Source organism: Hetaerina americana, unplaced genomic scaffold (genome assembly GCF_022747635.1).
Source record: "Hetaerina americana unplaced genomic scaffold, ioHetAmer1.1.p SCAF_5, whole genome shotgun sequence".
In the NCBI taxonomy this organism is placed as follows: domain Eukaryota; kingdom Metazoa; phylum Arthropoda; class Insecta; order Odonata; family Calopterygidae; genus Hetaerina; species Hetaerina americana.
In genome coordinates, this window is record NW_027287095.1 from 54838782 (window position 1) to 54861089 (window position 22308).

General features: G+C 37.1%; 1 protein-coding gene across 5 annotated transcripts in view; it reads left to right on the plus strand.

The window, feature by feature from the left end:
- The window catches only part of LOC139694042 (protein FAM184A-like), a 392188-nt gene that overhangs the window by 33037 nt on the left and 336843 nt on the right, over nt 1–22308 (plus strand). For all 5 annotated transcript variants that reach the window (XM_071592452.1, XM_071592450.1, XM_071592448.1 and 2 more), the window contains exon 2: nt 14585–14716. In XM_071592452.1, the coding sequence (XP_071448553.1) occupies nt 14585–14716 (132 nt within the window). The remainder of the gene's footprint in view (nt 1–14584; nt 14717–22308) is intronic.

The window sequence follows — 22308 nt, forward strand, 5'->3', positions numbered from 1 at the left end:
TTACGAATTAATGCGCTCCTAGTTAACAATTAGTTGACCGATTTATGTAAACCAACAGACAACCATTTCTAACGAAAGAGAAAAGAACTAGACTCCAATCCTCGTCCTCTTGACTACTCCGCTTCTGCATTGCTACTGCTAAGTTGTCGGCATCATTGATGGCCAAAAATAACCCATCAATTCCCAAGCGGATTTTTTTCGTTTGAGTCTTTTATGTCCAGATCAAAGGAATACCGCCATTATTTTCTGGTAATGCCAAAAAATAAAGTTTGGAAAAAATTCTTTTTTTTTTCAACCTTTGTCATTTCATTCATTCCGAACGAATAAGTAAGAAAACCCTTTGACATTTTAAAGATTTAAAGAACTTTTAAAAACGACAAATTATGTACTGTTGTTATTATTAGCATTAGTCTCTCTCATTACTAGCATTAGTCTACTTGATTACGTTGTTTTTTAATGGGATTTGGCAATATTGTATATGAAAGTCCTAACTTAGATGTCACAAAACATCTTTAAATCTCATACTTCATATCATAATAAGTTATTGTTTAGCTCTGCATAGTTTCTATCTCCATTAATTTCTTCCAAAGAACAGATTCTTTCCCTCGTTCCATTTCGCCTGCCAAGCTTTCACAGTATCTTTTGTACTGTGATAGAGCGAAAAATTACTTCCGCGAAATGGAACAAATGAATAAGAAATCCTTATATTTTGGGCGCTCCTTCTTATAAAACACGAAACTGCCTTTATCTTCAATCTTTGTCCGTCTCCCATCCAAAACTCTCTCTCCCACCACGTCATTAAGGTAAACACAATCTCTTAATATCTCTCCAACAAGTTTATCACCTTGTTCATCCGCAACAATGCTCCCCGTTCACTCAACATTTTTTTATACTCTCAATCTGTGAAACACATATTGTTCTCTTCACAGTTTGGGACGTGTTGCGATGCGCTGAGGCCCTATGTCCATGCAAGATAGCAAATTATTGTCAATCCGTCAATAAATACATGAATCATGATATTGCAATGGAAGTTGTAAATGTATGGTTACAATTACCTCAGTTGTAGCTTGAAACAAAAAAATATTACCTTGGTAATGGGGAATCAGAATACGTGTTTCTAATCGGTTAGAGAATATTGTTCGGATCGATACCCCAAAAATCCAATATCGTTCAAAGGAAAGGACCGGGAATGCTCTTCAACGTCGGGCAGAAGCACCAAGCAGGGGAGGGAAAATGAAGGTAGGGAAATGCTTTATGCGCAGTTCGTACGGTGACTGCTATAGCCATTTCTTATATCGCGTGGTCGAAGCATCTAAACTTTGGGACGCTCACTCTACGTCGCCGTACCCAACCGTCCCGCCGCAGGATTTAAATCATCGAAGCAACGTAATCACCCTTCTCTCCATCCCGAATCCCACATTTCTGACCTAACCGAGCCCTCCACACAAAACTCCGCTCAAAGCAATACGTATCTCCCACACTAAAATTAGAACGGATATTAAAATAAATGGTGAACTCGTCAAATCCCATATTTCGGGCGTCAAAAGTGAATTACGTCGGCGTGCAGCTGGTGAAACGCGGGTGCCAAATCGCATCGAGGAGAATAATTCACCAAACGTCGAGATCAGGAGGATTGATGAACACCGGGGGCCCTTAGGATGAGATCCGCGACGGGAGTCAGCCTTCTCTTTTAAGAGCGACTTTCTCGCTAGGCGTGGGTGAATGCCAGGACAGAGGGGTTGGCATTCTTTAAGGAGAGCACGCATAATTGATGAATGCACCGGTGGGTGATCTTTGGAAGGCCATATTCATTGACCCTTGCCAACTGGCTTACGCAAGCTAAAGATCGGATATGTGTGGAAGATTTCTGTATTCTCATGTAGAGGTCCCGCGTTCAAGGACTCCTCCGCTTGTTTCACAGTGGCGTATCAAAGATGGACAGGGCTTAGACATTTTTGGATTTCAGGGTATCGCTTGTCTTTACTGGGCAAAGAAAATTTTAGTCTAGTCTAGTATAGTATAATTAGAGGTGATTAGAGGAGATGACTAAGAGCAGAGATCTTTAGTGCCCTTAGGGATTGGTGGGTACTTTGCTGGAGGTAGGATTTTCAAGGAAGGTGGGAAGGAGGGAGTGAAACCCAGTGTCGGCATTCGGCTACTATTGATGAGAGGCTCCAAGGGGTACACACTACGACATCCGTAATACTTTAGGAAATCACAAATAGAAATCAGGATAGCCTAAAAATTCCCCGGGATTCGAATTCAGACCCTCGGGGTGGAAAAATAGAACGCCTACTACCAAATAAATCCGATGCTCTAGTAGTCTGGTAACTATTAAATGTAGGATTCTGTGAGTCCTTTAAATCTACTAAGTTTTACGTAGACTTTTCTTTCTATGTACTTAATTATTTACTTAATTTCCTTCTCAGGTTTTTCGTAACTTCTACCTACATTCATGTAGCATAAAAAGCTTTTGTTCTCCCTTCCTCTTCCCAGATTCCCTTCTATGAGGGCCGTCAACATCCAACTATCTGTCAATATTTCATCCTATCTCTTTCTCTGCGCTTTTTGGATTTACTCCAGAAACTCTCTATCTCTTTCTCCCATCATATTTAGAACCTCCTCGTTTGTCTTCATTGATGTTCGCCTTCCTTTCTCAACTCTTCTCCACGCTCACATTTCAAGACCCTCTAATTTACGCTCATTGTTTTGCCATAAAGATCGGGTATCAGCTCCACATAGTGCCATGCTATTCTAATAAAGCCTCAATATAAGTACCTGTCTTACTCGCTGATCTAGTGGTTTGTACATCGGTTCGAAAATTTCTTATGATTAAAAAAATAACTGCTGAAGCAACCAGACTACCTATTTATTTTTGGGAATTAAAAATAGCAATATGTTTTGAATTAATCATTCGCTGAATGAAAAGGTACACTTTAATGCACGACAGGGGGTATTATTTGCTCCTATGGGCTGTTTCATATGGACAGGATTTAACATAATCTATTATGTGGTTATCTATTCTCTAGTGGTTAATGAAACATTTTGCAAGAATTTTTCTTTTGCGTATTAACTATGCTTTGGCCTTCGTCAAATCATTGTAACGCGAAGAAAGTTTCTGCGCGATTTCGACATCGGATTCTACATTTCTAGAATTGAGCACCGTTGACTACCCCGTGATTTCCGTTTCCATATCTCTGTCGGCTCGCTCTTATGTCAGTTGAGAAAGGAACCAAACTTTTTTTTGTTTTTTTGATGTTGTGCTGAACTCTTCAATTTATCTCACTTCCTCGGAGTTTGAAATCCAAGGAAAGTTATTACCAGAGTTTTACTGGAACTGTCACTCATTGGAAGAAAACCAGGTGGTCATATTAGCTTTACCATCTCACTAACAATCTACTGCAAAGAGATTGTTCAGTTTTATTGGAAGAATATCGAATGCAGAACACAGTTGAAAAAAAATAAGATAAAACTATTATGCTCTTTTTTATGAGTTTACTAATGTCGACACTATGTTTCACTGGACCATTTATCCGTACAACAGCGTTTTTCATTTATCCGATTGTAATATTAATCCGCATAGTTCTCGTTCAATGGTACAAAAGATACTCAATGACTGCCTACGAAACATATCTCCGACAAAGCTAGGAAAATATCACTGAAGGTTATTAATTACCAACATCACTATTGAATTGAATGAAAAACATCGTTAACTATTTACCCGAGCAAATATTTATTGAATGAATTTAAAGCGTTTATTTTAACGTTTCCCATATATTTAAAGCATGGAAAAGAAGTTCTATTGGATAATTGACGGGAAATTGACATTTGAGGAGAAGAAGTTAATGGGTATGACACAACCATAAAAAATGAATATGTGGGAAACACCATAGGAATAAAATAAACGGATTTCCGACAGGGAAGGCCAAGGAAAAGCAATGCACGCCAAATAAACAGGAATGTAGGAAATAATATCAATCAAAACCCGAGAATATTAATGAGGGATAGGGAAAAATGAACTCAACAAACATTCCGTTTAAAACACGAAGACGATTTGTTTAAATCAGAGTTTTTTTAGCTCAAGTATACAGCCACAAATGTTGCATAAAAATATGAAAATTATGAAGAACCGTTTAGCGATCGTTATCGTGCGCCCTGAAATCATGTTTGTGAAGCCATTGCCCCCATTGTGTTTCCCACTCCACCGTAAGAGTTTGAAATTACTCCTACGGCTCTGCGCAACGAGGCACCTGGATTTGAGGTACGAAGTTAGGGGAGATTTGAAACTTTGAAAGAGACTCTGATGGACTCATATGGCGTCTCTCCTCCCTTTCGTGAGTTATGGCCCAAGAACGCGAGGATATACACGGAGAGACTTTACGTGAGAAAACTTGTTCCAGCACAGCACACACCTAAGTACACATTTTGTGCAAAATTGCAAAATCGTTAAATTAATTCAGTTTACCCATGCCATAAGGACATAGCAACGTTGAAGTTGGTGGCAATAGACGAGACCAGGAGGATGAGTGCACATATTTGGACGGCATTTCGGGTGAAATTGGACTGGTTGTGGGCACATTTGAGGGGGATTTGCGACAACGAAAGCAGTTTTTGCAAAAGAGGAGGTAACTGATGACAGGCATGCTAAGTAAAGAAAAAAAGGAAAAAAAAGACTAAAGAGTTTGATGTGGACCCTATTGTTCGTATGGACCCAAGACCTGGGCCTTAAAGACAAGATGACGAGCGTAGATAAGGATCTACAGAGATATGGATGATGGAACATTTAGAAAACAACTTGGTTAGAGATGAGCCATCAAATGACGAAGAAGAATGAAAGATAAGAGAAAGAAAATACATACGAAATATAACATGTAAGAAGTGCTAAGAAACCATAACCAAATCTACCTTTAACCGGTAGATTCCTCCGGGATGATGATGATGATGCCATAGGAAACATGGCAAACATTACATTTTTATCTTAATAATATCATTATAAAGAAGAAGAGGATGTTCCATAATTTGGTTTGATGTAATTGAAGAGATTAACTAAATAAACAAGTAATTACATACTTGAAATACGGCTTTTCGACAAAGGCAACCGTGATGCACCCAACTACTTGATTGCATTCATTAATGACCAATTACGAAACAGGAATTACCATGAATGCATTCTAGCGCGCTTGTTATTACCGATGGAAATTTTATAATGAGATGCGCACTCATTAATCGATTTCGTAAACATACTATTAAAAACGACGCTGATTAATGCGCTAGTCCGTAATAAGCTTTGCATGTCCTCGATTATTAAATTCTCGTGTTATTCATTCTCCGGTAAACATTTTCTACCATTCATATCACAAGAAGACTAATTTTTTTATTCACAGGATTTAGATAACAGTAGTGCTTCAATACTTTTAGTACCTCCTATGATGTATTGAATTGAATCCTTCTCATTTTATTATTAATAGTAGCCTATCAATCAAGACATTTAGTTAATATCAATTGCATTGAATTTTATAGCAACAATGTCCAGGGATTAATTATTTTTCTCCTGAGAAACCCCGCTGGAAAGGTTATGATTACTTCTAGGGGTTTCTCACAGCAGGCCGTAAAAACAAATCTTATTAATTTATTAGGGCCACTATTCCGGGGTACGGACTCGACTGCAGAAGTCAAATACATGCTTATTTCGAATTTCTGGTAGAACAGATGTGGCCTTGAGGGGGAGGGAATAAGATAGAAAAACTGTTTGCAACTATTCAAATGTTTGCTGTGAAGGGAGGCGTGTTCAGGAACCGGGAATAGGGAGGCGGACAGGGAATAGGGATTGCACTGGCCTCTGTGATAATTGATACGGATAAGTAGAGGAGAGGCGCATCTTACTAGGAGTGGGTACGTATCTTACTTTTAAGGAAATATATGACGTCGGTAGAGATGAAAGACAAGGCGGGAATGATTGGAGAAGATCTGAAGCTTATTCTGGGGGAGGATGGGACCGATGAGAATGGAACATGTTTTACATCTTGGACGACTTCATGGAGCCGGTGGGATCTTGGGAGGAAGTGATACTTCATTGGTTTGTCTGGAGGTTTTTAGTATGTTCTCGAAAATTAATGGTCGTCTGAAAGTAAATGAAGTACACTTTGGGAGAATCCGAATGTTGCTTTAAATAATTGGCTATGGTGGGCAAAAGATGTCTTCTAACAGCTTGAAGGGATACGCCCCGCTTAAGTAAGTATCGAAGATAAAAATATAACTATGTTGACTTTTGCGAGGATTAAAGGTGTTGGAATTTATTTGGATTTTTTTGTTGAGAGTGCATTTTGGTTGATCGCGTCGGGGGTGAGACATGCAGACCGGGAAAAAATTGATGAGGAATCAGGTTTGCTGGAATTGTGGTGATCTATTTGATTAGATGGGACGCTTATATTGCGTGGTGGGTGGCAACTATTGAAATGTAAGCCCTATTGTTTGTCGGTTGGCTTAATGTGGACAAAGTTATAGTTTTTTCCTTCTGAGAGTGCATTGATAACGTCTAGCAAGTTGATTTGTGAAGTAAAGATTGAGTAGGCGAAAGAAACCGAATAAGTGGCATTTGGGTAGGATGTGAAGTCTTGAAGGAGTCTGTTTCTTGTTGCCAGAGAAGGAAAGTATCATTTATGTGTCTAAGGCATAGATGGGGTTTCAGTGGGTGGACGTTAAGAAACTTTTCTTCGAGGAGCCATGGTGAATTTTGAGCAAGTCGTAAATCGAAGACGGCCGAATAGATTTTTATGATCAATTCAGCGAAAGAAAGTTGCCCTGAGGTGGCAAACCATTCAGGATTTAGATAAATGGCCATAGAAGGGCAGAAAATCGTTCTTAAAATATGAGTTTTAACCTTGAAATTGGCTGTTTCTCAAGAAAAAAAATAAAAATGTCCTTATTTATTTCATCGCTTGGTAAAAATTAAATAAAAATATTAAAAAAGCATAGCCAGTATCATAGCACTCTTTTAATAGTCAAGTGAATTTTTCCTTGAAACGGCAAACGAAGACGACTAAACAGACAGGTATTTTCGATTTCGAAGAGGCAAATCAAAGATGCCCTTGGGTAGGTGTGTTGTCACATCTCAATTACGAGTCGTGGAAGAAAAAAAAGGTACCACATTATAAAAAATAAACATCACTAAACATATGTAGATACGACATAAAGTGAAATAATGACGATTTGATAGTGCATAATTGTTCACGGTTTGCAGAATGCCACCATTTTTCTCATTTGAAAATTCTGTAAAATAGAAGCGCTTTTTAATTAAACTCAAAAGGCAGTCAAAAAAGTGCATAGACAGTCAGTAGTAGCATAATATTTACTGGAACACTAGCCTCGCTCGTTTTTTTAATACAACGCATTCATTTACGCCCATCTGAAACATTACTGCTCTTCTCATTATAAATAATAAAAATCTCTGTTACTCCAATTTGCGAAATGATAATCAGAAAACGGAAGGCTAAGACCTCAATTTATTGGCGATATACACCAGCTAGATTATTCACTTACCTACAGAGAGTATAAGTCGAGCTCGCTCGTTTGAAGGGCTGAAAATGTCTCCGAAAAAATGGACACAACCACTTTAAAACAGAAAAATCATGCATCTAAAAAAGGTATTCTTATTCCCGAACTTTTGATTATTTTTTTATTCTATTTTATTTATATATACCCTGCAAAACACCTCCAGAGTGTGTGTAGATTAATTTATCGATCAATGGAATATGTAGCTATTTAATACTCTGTTTGAAGTTTCAATTAACTGTATGGCATTTAATTGAAATTCAAATCATTTTGTGTTTCAGCTCCATCTGCATAATATTTTAGCCGAAAAACACTGAATTAACATGCTCGATGTTGAGCAACGGGTAGACTACTGAGTAATTTTTATACGCACATATTTTGATAGATATAACGGATCTTCATTAAAATGTATGTAATTAATAAAAAAAGGCAATCAGTCATGTTTGTCTCGAATACATTCAGTGCACTCTAAATGGGACACATAAATTGAAACATCGACCCCCACGGGAGACTCTTTTTCCCACTAGCGTGCTCCGAAAGAATCTATCATAGGAAACAATTTCTCTTTGCAATTATATGCATTTAGATCAGAATTTAAGAGACGGAATAAAACATTGAAATTAATAGGGAAAAGGCTGCGTAATTATTCACACCCACCCAGATAGCCACTCCAATGACATTTAACAAGGATACATAACACCCATCAAACGAAATGAGAGAGGAGCGTAGAAGGAGTCGACACAAGGGAAACAGCACAGAAGTATATAGGGACAAGCATTATCGTAGTTGTTGAGTCGTCCGTCCCGGGTGACGTTTCATTTCTGGGGGAGCACGTTCGGTCTCTTCAGCGATCGTGGAATCAGAGTAAATATATCAAAAATCAGAAATGATGAAAATATTGTGGGTTAATAAAGGCTCAATGAAAGTAAAAATAATATCTATGCGCGAGATTTCACTGCAGAATAATGTACTAACATTATCTTTTTAAACCGTCTTATGTGTCAACGAATTCTTGGGCGGAAGAAATGGTCAATGGTCCTGGGAGGGGCTGGAAATAAGAATGAAAGTGGGTGGTGAATTCATACAATAAGTTAGGTATTAAGATAATCATGCTGTAGTTAACCAGTCTAGCAAACAATTGCAATCATTATTTTGCGGGGATAAAAGTCATTCTGATAGGTATGACATAAAATCAATGTAAAATATACTAAGTTAAAAGGGTTCTCGGGAACTAGGAATTTAAATATGAAAGTCTGAGGGCATAAAATATAGTAGTTCACCTATCTTCGAAGTATTTTGAACCAAGTAAGTCAAAGTAAAAGGGGAAGCAGAAGAAGAAATACATTTGTCGAGGAATCTCTTAAAATGATTAGATAATTGATGTTGAGTAAACATGTTGACCAAAGGTTAATGAAAACAAGAAATGTGACATGCCTTCGTACGGCGTGGATACTTAGTCATTTTAGCAAGAAGATAGGGTTGGATAGGTGGCTTTTGAAATGTGGTTGAAAAGAAGGAATATTCAATAATCGAAACGCCGTCGAAAACCTTCGTGAGAATGATATCAATAAATGAGAACAGAGCATCTTGAGGTTATTATTTTTATACCAGAAAGTAGGATGAGCATTTATACGCATCCTTACTCTTCGAAAGCTGTTCTCGCTGAAGAAAACCATTCAAAAATATTATGAAAAGCATTGAATCACAAAAAATGATGAATTGAATCGGAATATTATACTTTTTATGACAAGTGACTGGTATATATCAATAATATACATTTTCTTTCAATTTTTAAAAGCTACACTTCAAAAAGTTTTCATTTGAATGTTTTTGGAACTCGGAGAATCCGCCTTTCCCAGCATTGCTTTGAGCTCCTCGAGTTTTGATAGCAGCTTTTAAATATGTTAACATTTCAAAATATTTATTGGAAAATAATTCAACTAAATATTTTATTAGTTGACAAAAAATGTTATATCTATACCACCATTCGTCCAAAGCCCTCCAATTAACAAAGCACCACAATTCGTCCAATGCGTGACTTAGTTTTCCCATTAAAATCTCTTATCTTACTTAAAGTTTTCCAACTCTGATGATGAGAACTGTTGTGGCTGACGAGAGACATGAAAATAAAGATGCTTACATGATCCAGGGCTGAGAAACGAGGACGATACATGGATTTCTGTTTGAAAGTATGTAAAAGTATGGCGGAATGAAAAAAAACACAAAATAATTTGAGATACATTCCGAAATTTCCACGTAAAACTCCTATGGAAAGACGGCGATGAAATTTTTTTATGTGAATGAAAGGTGACGAACGGCCTTCAAAAGCACTCCATGGAACAGCAAAAGAGAAGAGATATTTCTCTATTGCCGTGAATGAAAACTGCCCGACAGCTTCGGTGGCCCAGTTCGTAGTGGGCTATTGAGGATAGAGAAGGACGGATTTGACCAGTGTCGTCTTTCGCTTGATGCCATCCAATCTCCGCTAAAAGTTATAAAGCTACAAACTGTCCGAAAAAGATGTACTGTGACTTATTTTCAGAAAAATCATGCATCTGCATTTTATCTTGTACAGCTTAAAAAAAATTTTATCTTGAAAATCGGGAATTAATCAGCATACTGCCAAGGCAAAATAGATGGAATTTGAATTCTCAATCAGAGCTTGCATTACCACATTAAAAAAATCTTTTATTAATCTGGATCGTAAGCTCTACCGTCAACTACCCACACAAGCAAAAATGAACAAAAAATGCTAATGGTTTATCAAAGCAGTAAAAAATTATTATTATTTGACGCCCATGATATTAAAGTGATATTTGATCATTTTTACGGACATTTTTCCTTTGAAAAATTTAATAACTGCACATGATGTGACCTTGCAACTCGATATTTTAAATAGGAGTAATACACGAATTTCCATTGAGTAATAAAAAATAATCTACATGTTTATAGTTACCCCACCATGGGTAGTATTCTTTGAGATAAACTGAGGCTTCAAAAGTTTTCCAAAAGAATATTTATAATGTATGTTAAATAGTTACAAAATATTCATCACTGTAAAAATAACTTTGTATTCTCAAAATTTTATTTCTACTTGGCATACTATATGAAGTGTGAAAAATACAAAGTTATTTTCAAATTAGGGGTATTCATTTTTTTCAAGAATTTAAGCCTGGTGCAATCACATACAAATATTGGGATTTTATACAGTTGTTAAGTTAAAAGCATAAAAAGCGGTTAGAACAAATTTTTAATTTGATTATTTGACTCAAACATATAAGGCATAACTTAATTACTTGGGAGAATAGCAAACCTTGTTCACTATTGCTGTATTTACAAGATTGGCATGGAAAAAATGATTCCTTACACCTATTTTTCCCACAGTGTATTCCTTCAATTTTTCACTCTTTTCGAGCCTATTTATTTACAATTTATAAATTTCAGATCAGCTAAGTAATTCGTGTTGTTTCAATGTCGTAGACATCTGCCTTTGAATATTAATGCCAAATTGGGACGTATTCTGTGGTTTCATGCGAGTAGGCTCGTATCTAATTGTATCCTTGGGAGCCTTTCCATTGGGGTATTTTTATTACACCAATGAAAGTATTTTGAGCTCGGAATCCATTGTCTGAGACGTGCTCAAGATGAGGCATAAATAACGGGAAATACCATCTATCCTTAAAATTTGATCGCAGTATTTCCCCACCGCACACTGACGAGACCAAGTCTATTTATTGCTGATCCACAGATATTTCGAACGTATTTTCCTACGTTAGGCCCCCTTTAGGGTGTTAGAGTGACAACAAGCGTGTCAAGTAGAAAGACACCGAAGTATTTTATTTGGCTCGCTACATTTATGTTGACACTCCGATTCTTCTGACCTAGAAATTGCGGCTTATTTTCCAAGAAGAAAATTTCTCCTGGAAAGTTTTTAAAATAAAAATCAGTGGATCCTGTTGAGCCGAAAACCATAGAATTCAAAATTAATCCTCATTGGCTATATATATATATATATATATATATATATATATATATATATATATATATATATATGTTTGTACATGGTTTGGGGAATCTCGCGATTAGAATTGCTATATTCATAAAATAACTGCTATAGTAACGATGTGGGAACTTAGGCTCACTAAGCTCATTTTAATATCACTAATGGCATCTGAATGTCGTTTTGGTATAATCATGCAGAATAATATGTTAAGCCTGTGCTTTTGTGGCTCACTTTAATAAAAATTCTTGTGAATCCAGTAGCCATCGTAATTTAATAACTATTGAAGTACTTTTAGGAATGTTTTCATTATTTCAAAAGTTATGACGTCATAAAAATTGATCTCTCTACATCTTAATCTATGTTTAAAATTGGATTGGTTTTCATTTTGAAAGTGATAAACGTAGTGATCTATTGCCTGGAACTAGATGAAGATTGGAAACGTGTTATTTAAACCCTATTACCATATTATAATATCTATGACTTTTGGTGAAAAAAATTTAGGGGGCTTGGATATCTAATATCGGTGCTATTGACTTTTGAACAAAATTACTCTGGACAAAGGTAGTATAAAAATATATGTAAAGGATGGTAATAGTTACTTCTACTACGTTAATTTCATTGTAAATGGCATTTCAATATTTTCAAACTTAGCTATCTTGTTCAAAATGCTGTAGATGAAAAAACGTTTTCCAATATTTGCTAAAGGAAAACATGGTTGGTGATATTTGCTACATTCAAAGCAAGTAATTGGGCAGCCCGAAGAGAGGTATCCCTTAGTCGAAAGTAGACCTTAGTCGAAAGCAGACCTTAGTCGAAGAGGGGCTGTTTTTGATCTTGATAAATTGACAAATACGAGCAAAAATTATACCTTGTATAATTATTTACGTCCTTACAGATATAGTGGCTAACTATAGACCAGAATGAAAACAAAAGATTTCAAGAAGGGGTTTCCCGAGCATAATGTTGCAGAATTCATTTAATTATGTTTTGATATTGTCTGTATCCTCTGCATCGAATGCGAAATTTCTGCATGTTGTTACTTCTTGCAAATCGGATAGGCTATTATTCATTTCATAAAGTTTACATTTTTTATCCCATATATCTTATTTATCAATTAATATCGTTAGGGTAGTACCCTACAAGCCACCGCTTGGGTGTATGGTAGGAGGCGATACCACCACACCAGTCATTCTGATCTCTTATCGTCTGTCGGAAAAATGAAATTTTGAATCTATTCTTTCTGCACTTAATCACTCAAATTTACTGGCATGCTCTCTCCTACCGTAGGATAATGGGGTTAATAATACATTTTCAACATCATCGCTAAAGAGACATATTTCCAATGTATGCAAAAGATGCAGTCTGTAATTTAATCTTCGCTCCGTGAGTGATTCCCAACCGAGATCCTCTAATAATTTTCATATGCTACTCATTTTGTCACAGCAACATTTTACAAAATCTAGCTCCCCTACGCTCTACGCGATTCAATTCTTCAATTTATCAAACTTTATGAGGATCCCATATACTATAAACATATTCTAAATGAGGCCTAACAAGCGAAAGATAACATTTCTCTTTAACCTTTTCATCACATTTCCCTTTTCAGATTAACGTCGCACTGCGACCAAATCCGACCCCTTCCCAATCTTTCTCCATGACCGCTCCAGTAAAATCATTGTTAACATTTGGCGTGAGAACCTACACATATGGTCTCTGATGCTCAAGCACTAACTACGATGCTAAACCAGAACGCATCGCATCACTTAACCTTGCTCGCTTTTTTCTTCACTTGCTTCGGTCTGGGCGAGAATCAATTAATATGAATATACTCGGCTCAATTCGAGCATGCAAATTGGCGGATGGTGATAGCAAACAAGAATATTAATACATGATTAAAGCGTGATTTACGATCAAAAATTTGGCATTAATTTGCGAGATCCTAACATCCTCGCAATAAATCTTTCTCGCTGATGTACTGTATGCGTTAATCTTTGGATCAACCAACATATGCATCATTGTCCATGAAAGGCTTTCAAAATGGAAAAATCTCGTTAATCTCACGTGTCCTTGTTACATCAGTACAAATTGAGAAAGTCAACAGGTAGAATTAAAACAGCTGTTGGAAATGCCACATTAGCCCGGTATCTCGTTCATGGCGAAAAATGCATACGCTGGGAATTTCTAGAATTTTTAAAAACAATATCATATATTTTAATAGCTTGATTCTGTTCTACAATGACTTAGATTTAAATATGGTTCGAACAGTCTACGATTAAGGAAAAAGACTTTACGCTAAATACAGGAAGTGTCTAACTCATATCACATGTAGGACAGAATTACTTAAAGAGTAAAGACGAACTGATGGGGAAGTCATTTGATGCATGAAAACCCAAGAAAATCATCTACACTTTAATGGTGCTTTCTTCCTTGACTCATTTTAGATTTTTAAATTGACGTTGTCAGCATTCATGACTCTGGTGATACTTGAAATTCTTCTTGTAATATTTAAACTTGACTTTCTATTAAACCAAATGTCGTCTTCGTCGAAAATAGGTTAAATATTTGACAAGAGATTGCCAATTAAAAAATCGATAATTATAGAGTTCAAGACGAATTAAGAAATTCAAGAAAAATAAGGAATTGTGAAAAAAACGTAAAATGCGTTGGAAATGTACGTACCACAGGGAGTTGGCGGTCAACATCATCTCCGCTTAAGAAAACATGTTTAGGACAGGTTTAAGGTAACGATTGAAACATATTGATCACCTTGGCAGATGGAAACGCAAATATAATTACCTCTTTCCACCTATATGGGCTGTGTAAACATTATTAATCCTCCCTTAAACTCCATGTTCCTCTGAACGATTTATACATATTTGAGAATTTATAGGATTTTTCCCGTTTCCAATTATTAAATAATCTGGTCTGTGAATCAGGTTTATGTACGATCACAAAATTTCAATTTTTCTTTGAGTGTCATCGCATTCTTCGTGACCAACGAGGCGAGTAATGTTTGGCCTTTATTTTCAGGTGGTGTACGTACTCAACACCCGTAATGATGACCTCGAGATCCAGTGCAAGACGGCGGCCGAGGCCTGCGAGGAGAAGGTGGCCAACGCGACGGTGGAGCTCAAGAGGACCGTGTCCCACCTCAAGTCGGAGGTTGGTATCAGCAGGGTTGGGAAATTGCTATCAGATTATTCTTACGAATGTAATTACGTCCAAACATTCACGATTTCTCCATGCACGATCGGTCTCATAAAATCGCACGACAGGAAATACGGAGACTTAAATGTTAAGTGAAATAATAATTATTGGCTCAAGGTCGTAAGGCATATGATGTTCGTAAGGCATATGATGGTCGTAAGGCATATGATAACAGCGTGGTCCACTCCCGTCGGGAATAATCGGGAGGGAGGGGGTCGGCATCACTCGTTGCAGAATTGGGTACTGCTCGTGTGACATAAAGAGTAAATACAGCTCCGATGTAACGAGTACGACTCTCTCATGGGTGTGAGACATCTAACGGAGCTTTGATAAATACCACTCTGTGCGCCAAAAGACCTTGCTCTTATCTTAGGCGATAACGCTGAGAACGTCAGCCGCGTCCTAAACATTACGTCGTAAAGTTTACCTTTTCAACCGATTCCAATTTTTGACATATTTCACTAAAACTTCTGTTTGGAGTGAAAGAATTTGCATTGCACTTAAGCAGTTAGTGTCTACAAATTAACAAATTTCCATTTCTAATTCTAATATTTTTCTATAAAAATATATATTATAGCATGTAAAGACCTGCGAGTAGTGCAATATGACCATAGTTTTGGCACCTCCTCAAACAATTTAAACATCGCTAATACTACGCGGTTCATTCAACACTTCAGTTCTGTCTGTAAATTCTATGGTAACTAAATAACGCACTTATATATCATAACTCAGGTGGGTACGTTTAGATTCGTGCCTTTGATATCTCGCAGATAGACTTTCAAAGATTCATTCATTCATTCATTCATTCATTTTTCTCAAAACTAATATTCAATTAGCAAAACCTCCCCTCAAAATTGTCGTAGGTGTGATACAAAATTGTTCAAATCATAACTCAAAAATGGAAGACGTTATCAAGGTTTCATTAGATTTATTTTCTCTCTAATTCTGAGTGAGAAAATTACTAGGAGTTAAAATATAACTTTTACGCAGCTTTGAGATACGGGTTCCAAGGAGGGGTTTCACTTATCGTTAAAACCATTTGTCTCCCGAATCATGAGAACAAAAGACTCAATCTACTCCACGATATTTAATCTGGAGACTTCAGTGTTTCACGAAGTAAAATGTCTGCCCGTCGCGTCGTGAGTAAAGTGGGAACCCTTTCGAAGAAGATTGGGGAGACTAATCTTTTTGATTTCTTCTTAGAAGCTCCAGAGATATACTGCTTGAACTAGAAAACCTCCGAAAGGAGAAAATATAATCCGAAGCAGTATAACCTTAAATTCGAGGCGAGATTTTTACCGTAAATCTATTGATTTCTCTTTGAAAGGCTGCGGAAACCTTAGCGTTTTTTTTCGTTTATAACCCTGTGAATTCGGCATCCTCATCTCTTTTAGCTTTTAATTTTATTCTTATAGTATATTTTGAGAAAATGATATATGATATATCAATATCTGATGGTCGTAAGGCGAAATCCATTTATAAAATGAAACTTGCTATCAAATTTACTTTTAAACATTGAAGATGGTACCCATGAGCGACTTTTGAGCTGCACAATCTAGAAGTTGCATTTTGGAAAAATCTTATTGATCATGTATGCTAAGCAGAGTCGGAATCAACTATCTTATGCAAGGCAGGGACTGGCGGTAGGGTTTTCCCATTTTGACTCCCCCTGCCTACACTGTGGTGTTTTTGCAGTCTTTTATGCTGTCTTGGCCAAGGCCAATATCTTGGGCAATGGTCATACAGGTTTTCATTCCGGTGCACGGTGCAAATAATGTTATAGTAGAAATTAGCAGCAAATAGTGGATGTGTTCATATAAATTTGTGAACAAATCGATAAAAACACGGCGCGACAGCTATGCTTTTCTGAACAACACAAAAATATTTCGAGCAAAACGGCTTATGGAACAAACTCCAGTATTTCCTGATAAAAATCCCTCGGTGGCCAACAGCGCTTCGCAATTTACCTTTTTAGTCAACGTGACCATTCCTGTCGGAACATGCAATTTGTTATTTCTGTTCACGGCATTTAATTTTAACCTTTTAAAACATTCCTGCTGAAAGTTGCACTCTGATCCCGTCATTTGGTTTGTAATAACGCAGCCGGAGGCATATTCTCTCTCGAACGAAGTCCGCACAGCGGCGGGAAACAGGATGTAGGTTGGCTTGGTGTTTTGGTCAATTGGTTGACAGCCAATGGAATCGTGTCCACATTACAGATTATATGATTTTATTGAAAAGAACATGGGGAGCAGTCTATGACGTTAACCAACGCCAACCGTATTACCGTATATACCGACGTAGGAAAAGTTTATCGACGCTATCGGAGTCATACGTAGAAAACTTTACTTATTAGAAATAGTTATGATAAAATAAATATTGACGTCAAAATTTACGAGCCTTACGTAATGGAAGAATATGCATAAAACGGAACATGAATTTCCAATCATTTTCTTATCGTTTCGATCAAATATGTTCGAATTCCAAAGGAACGCCTTATTTCTGCAAACAATACTCAACGGGGCAACTTCAAGTTCCACATTTCTAATCCAGTCCTTATTCAGCCATATTAGATTCTTCAAGTCCTAATTTTACACGACAGAATATATTTCAGGATTCACTTACATCTATTAGAGCAGAAACATGGATTATGGATCAACTCTCTCCCCGTTCAGGATCAAAAACTCGTAAAACCCGACGATTAAAATTCGTCATTCAATCAAAAGTGCGTTATGATTTTTGCACCAACCCACCCTTATATTGGTATTCGAATTTCCGGAGAAAGTCTGTTTAATATCGCGGTACAAAGTATTCCATGGAGATTGAAAAAAATTCCTTTGATGAACTTTTGGACTGAATCGATCTTAATTTCCTGCGGGCGTGAAAGAGGGAAAAAAAATGAACATACGAGGTCTGTCCAATAAATACGCGAACCGAGGCCATGCAAAATTAATTTTGCAAAATTTAGTCTACATCGACTTTGTCTCCTTCAAAGTACTTTTCATTCGTTGCTATGCACTTATTACATCTTCTTTTTCACTGTTTAAAGCACCCTTGGAAGTCTTCGGCAGTTAGGCGTTTTAGTTTTCTCGTTATTTATTGTGGCCACATCTTCCCAGTGACATCCCCTCATCACATTTTTGCATTTTGGGAATAGGAAATAGTCGCAGGGGGCGAGATCTGGCGAATACGGAAGATATCAAGGATAATGATCGAATTTTTTGCCAGAAACTAGCGGACAATCAATGCTGAATGTGCAAGTGCATTGTCACGGCGAAGGATCAATTCATTGCCTTGAGCCAAATTTTGGTCGCACACGACGGACACGATCTCTCAAACGCTTGAGAACTGTAAGGTAGAACTGAGCATTTACTTTTTGTCCTTGAAGAAATTCATGCTGATTAACACCTTCGACATCAAAGAAAACCAGGAGCCTGACTTTGAATTTCGATTGGCTTTTTCTTGATATTTTTGTTTGATGTTCATCTTTTGCTTTCCATTGCTTGCTTTGCGATTTTGGTTCTATTATCATAGCTGTAAAACCACGATTCATCACCAATGATTACCGTATTGAGAAATCCAGCATCGTTTTCAAGTGAAATTTTCCAGTCAGTAACACATTCAAATCTTTTCAACTTTTGATCTAGCGTCAGCAACTTGGACACGGTTTTTGTACACATTTTTTAAACCCAAATGTTCGGTTAAAATAGTGTGCACTGTTGATTTTCTTAAATTCAGTTCATCAGCTATCATTTGGACAGTTTTTCGATGATCGGTAAGGACAAGGGACCGCACACGATCAATGTTGTCGTTAACACAGGTGGTTGAAGGTCGTCCCGGCCTTGCATCATCCGTGGTATCTTGTCGGCCATATTTAAAATACCTAATCTGCTTGAAAAGGGAAATTTTATTCAAAGCATAATCACCGTAAACAGCTGCCAACATTTCAGTAATTTCTTGATAACTTTTTCCGCACTTTACCAAAAACTTGATGTTGATTCGTTGCTCAGTGATTTCGTTAATTTCCATTTTCGACTAACAGTAAAAACAAGGGCAACGGAAACTGGCACCACACGCACAGCTCGACGATCCGCCAAGCACAGACGGTTCATTGGGTCTCAGGCAACTAGCACCGCCAGTGGGCGGGGATATAGTACGCGTCATGGCCGCCAGATTGCACCAGTTTGCGTGCTTATTGGATATACCTTGTATTATTTAACCACACCTGTCAGAGCGCATCAGGGAGAGAATGTGAGTCATAAGAACCTTCTAAATTTGGAATTACATAATAAATAAAAGAAGAAAAGAAGACGTCAAGATATGGACACAATTTCTGACTGATCGAAAAAACCGCATAGCTCGAAAATATTTCGGTCTGCCTGCTAACGGTTCAATCAAGAGCAATAAAAATGGAGAGTTGTTTTCTTTCACATTGCCCACATATCATCTAGAATGTTTGGTAAATAATAGGGATAGTGAGAAAAACTATAAATTATATTATAAGGTAAATTTAAATGGAAAAAAGACAAATTTATAAATATTTAATACGATCAAGGAGTCCCTCAGGGAGGAGACTAAAACTTACAGGATAAATTCAGAGCACTGGCGTTTAAATCTGAGGTTTGAGACTATCATAAAGGATCTAAACTGTATTGTGATATCATTACACAATCTAGTAAAAAAATGAGAAATAGACTCCTACGCCGATAGATTTAAATAGGCAATTTTCCTCTTAAGGTGCATAAACATATTTAAATCCCAAATGATGGAATTTCCTTCTTTTCCACAAAAGAAACTGATATAGCCTCAGGGATTAAATTTTTTTGTTTAAGAAACTTCTGCTTGAATTATTGTGCGTTATCTGTTCTTTCCATAGCAGGCGGCCAATTTTTTTCTGCCTATCAAACTGTTTTGTCTGCGAGTGAAAGACACCACCGATAAATATTTACGTCACTTACATGAAACTAGCATGATACTCAATTCGAATCGCAATTATTATCATTTAACTTTACTAATAATTACCAACAACATTTTTTTACCATATGTACTGTGCTCTTATTTTTGCAAGTGGCTCAAACTCAAATGATGAACCGCAACAAAGAAATGGAAAAAAACTCATTAATGGAAGTTATATCCGCACCTATTCTTCTCTGAAATAACTCTCCCTCTTGCGGGAAGTATAGCTATTTTATGGCTCCCAAGTGTAGGAAACGACAGAACTAATGGAAAATACGTTTGCGGACGGAGAAAGGGGCATACAAGAGATTAGTGCAGACTAGTACAATCGACAGAATTGAAGCAAAGAAAATAAAATGGAAAAGATACCAACCAAATTGATGAAAGTGCATGCCCAAAAAGATTAATTAAAGGGAAGGAAGAGAGGAAGACCAGACACTGTTTGGAGGGAGTTGAGATTGGCGATAGCACAAATTATTTGACCGAAGGCGACTGAAGGGAACGGGAGAGAGAGATAATAATAGGGCCTGCAAATCAGAGGGCAGAATCAAGACACGCGTGCTCGATTAAACCATGTCCCACTTCTCAAAATCAGGCATGTGGCAATAAATACCACAGAACATAATTTAAAGAACAAAATTTTCAATACATTGCTAATCCATTAAGAAATTTGCAATCCTGAAATTAGGAGTCCTACTCCCAAACTACTACTGCCAAAACTGCATTGGAACATTCATTGGAAATTCATTCTCGGTAAATAAAAATAATAAGCGTCATGCCAAATTTAATAGGAATGCATTTTTAAAGTTGAAAAATATTCATTTATTATAATTTTTTAACCGTTACATCAATATCAGTAAAAAACAGATTGTCTCCTCATAACTGTTGGTGCCAGTTGCTGATGGCGCTGGGCAAAGAAGCTTTCAAAATAAGAAGAGGGGCAATGATGACAGGGACGTTGAGTAAGGATGTTTAGAATATTATTAAAACTTTGATTTGGAGCGTAGTTATGTACGGCGCGGAAAAATGGTCCCTGAACCAGGATGAAAGACGAATATTGGAGGCTTTTCAATTATGGGTATGGGGGATGGAGAAGGTAAAGTGTTCAGAAAGGAAAACAGATGAAGTGCGACGTATGGTGGACGAGGAGAGGGGATTGTTGAGAGATATTATAAGGAGACAGGAAAATGGATGCGAAGCATATTGATCGGCAACGGGCTGTTGAATATTGTCTTAGAGGGAAGAATGTTAGGCAAACGAGGAAGGAGTAGGAATAAGAGAGGCATGCTGGGCGGAATGAAGGGAGGAAGGAAGTATGGTATACGGAGATGAAGAGGGGCTTGTTGTAGAGTAGTATATTGGTTTGCATTAGGAGAGATAAGAGAATTATTTGGTTGCCTATATTCATCCATAGCATACCTTAACCGGTAGATTACCTATAATAATACTGCTAGTGCAATGATGAGGAAAAGGTGATATATAGTATAAACATTTAGACTTAATTTTTTGTATGATTATTACTTATTATGATTCAGTATGTTGTTTAATTTTAGATGCTATACTTCGGCATGCATAGTATCGTAGCTATTATCTATTAGCTATTATCTTGCGCTAAGTTGAGATGGTACAACCTTGGAAAAAGGGTAAATTTAAAAAAATATATATGAACACCAAATGTATATGCAAATATACTAATAGTGATGCCCGGGTTCGCCGGACCAATCCATCAGTGCAACTGAAACTGGCTTTAATTCGATGATAGGTCTTTTTATGCACATGGGCTGTTTCTTCATCACGGTGTCGTTTGTGAGCACGCGATTTTGCAAAATATTTGGACAAATACGATTTGATTTTGCCAAGGATGATGAACAATGCATTAAAAAAAACGAACTGATGCAATCTAAAAGTTAACTCTGAGAGAAATAATTGAAGACCAACAGATTTCGCAGGCGAAGTTAGCCGAAAAATTGATGCACTTTCAAATTTAACTTCTAAAAATTTTTGCCATAACATATACCTGCAATGTCAACGCTAACGTAAAACCTTCAACAGACATTTAACAATCTCATTCGATATATTGAATTCTATAAATTTCTGGGCCTATAAATGTAATGCATGAATTCAATGCTGATAAGAAGCTGACGGCATGATTAGAAGCTACGTGCAGTTCAACTTTTATCATTTTTTTCCTCTATCCAAGGCATTAGAGAAATCAGAGAGACGTGGAATAATATCCAAGTCTTTTCTCTTGCAGCACGAAAGGGAGCTTCTTCATTGCACACTCACTTCCGCCGTTTCGTAATTTCCCGAATATGGCCTTCCAGGAATAGGGCGGTGTTTATTTGCACTCTCGTGTTTCTGTAGACTTTAGGCTCCAGTTGTTCCCATGATAGTACCCTCTTAATGGCGGTGAAATACTTCTCCGTGGCTTCCCGCGCTCTCATTTCGGGCCGGGGAAGTTTACCGTAACGTCATAATTATTTCATGACTTTCAAGCTTTCTTCATCATGGTCTAGGTTTACTCTTTGCGCATTATTTTTTGAGTAGGTACTCTTATTGCAGCAAGTTTAGCGATGAATTAACATTTAAAG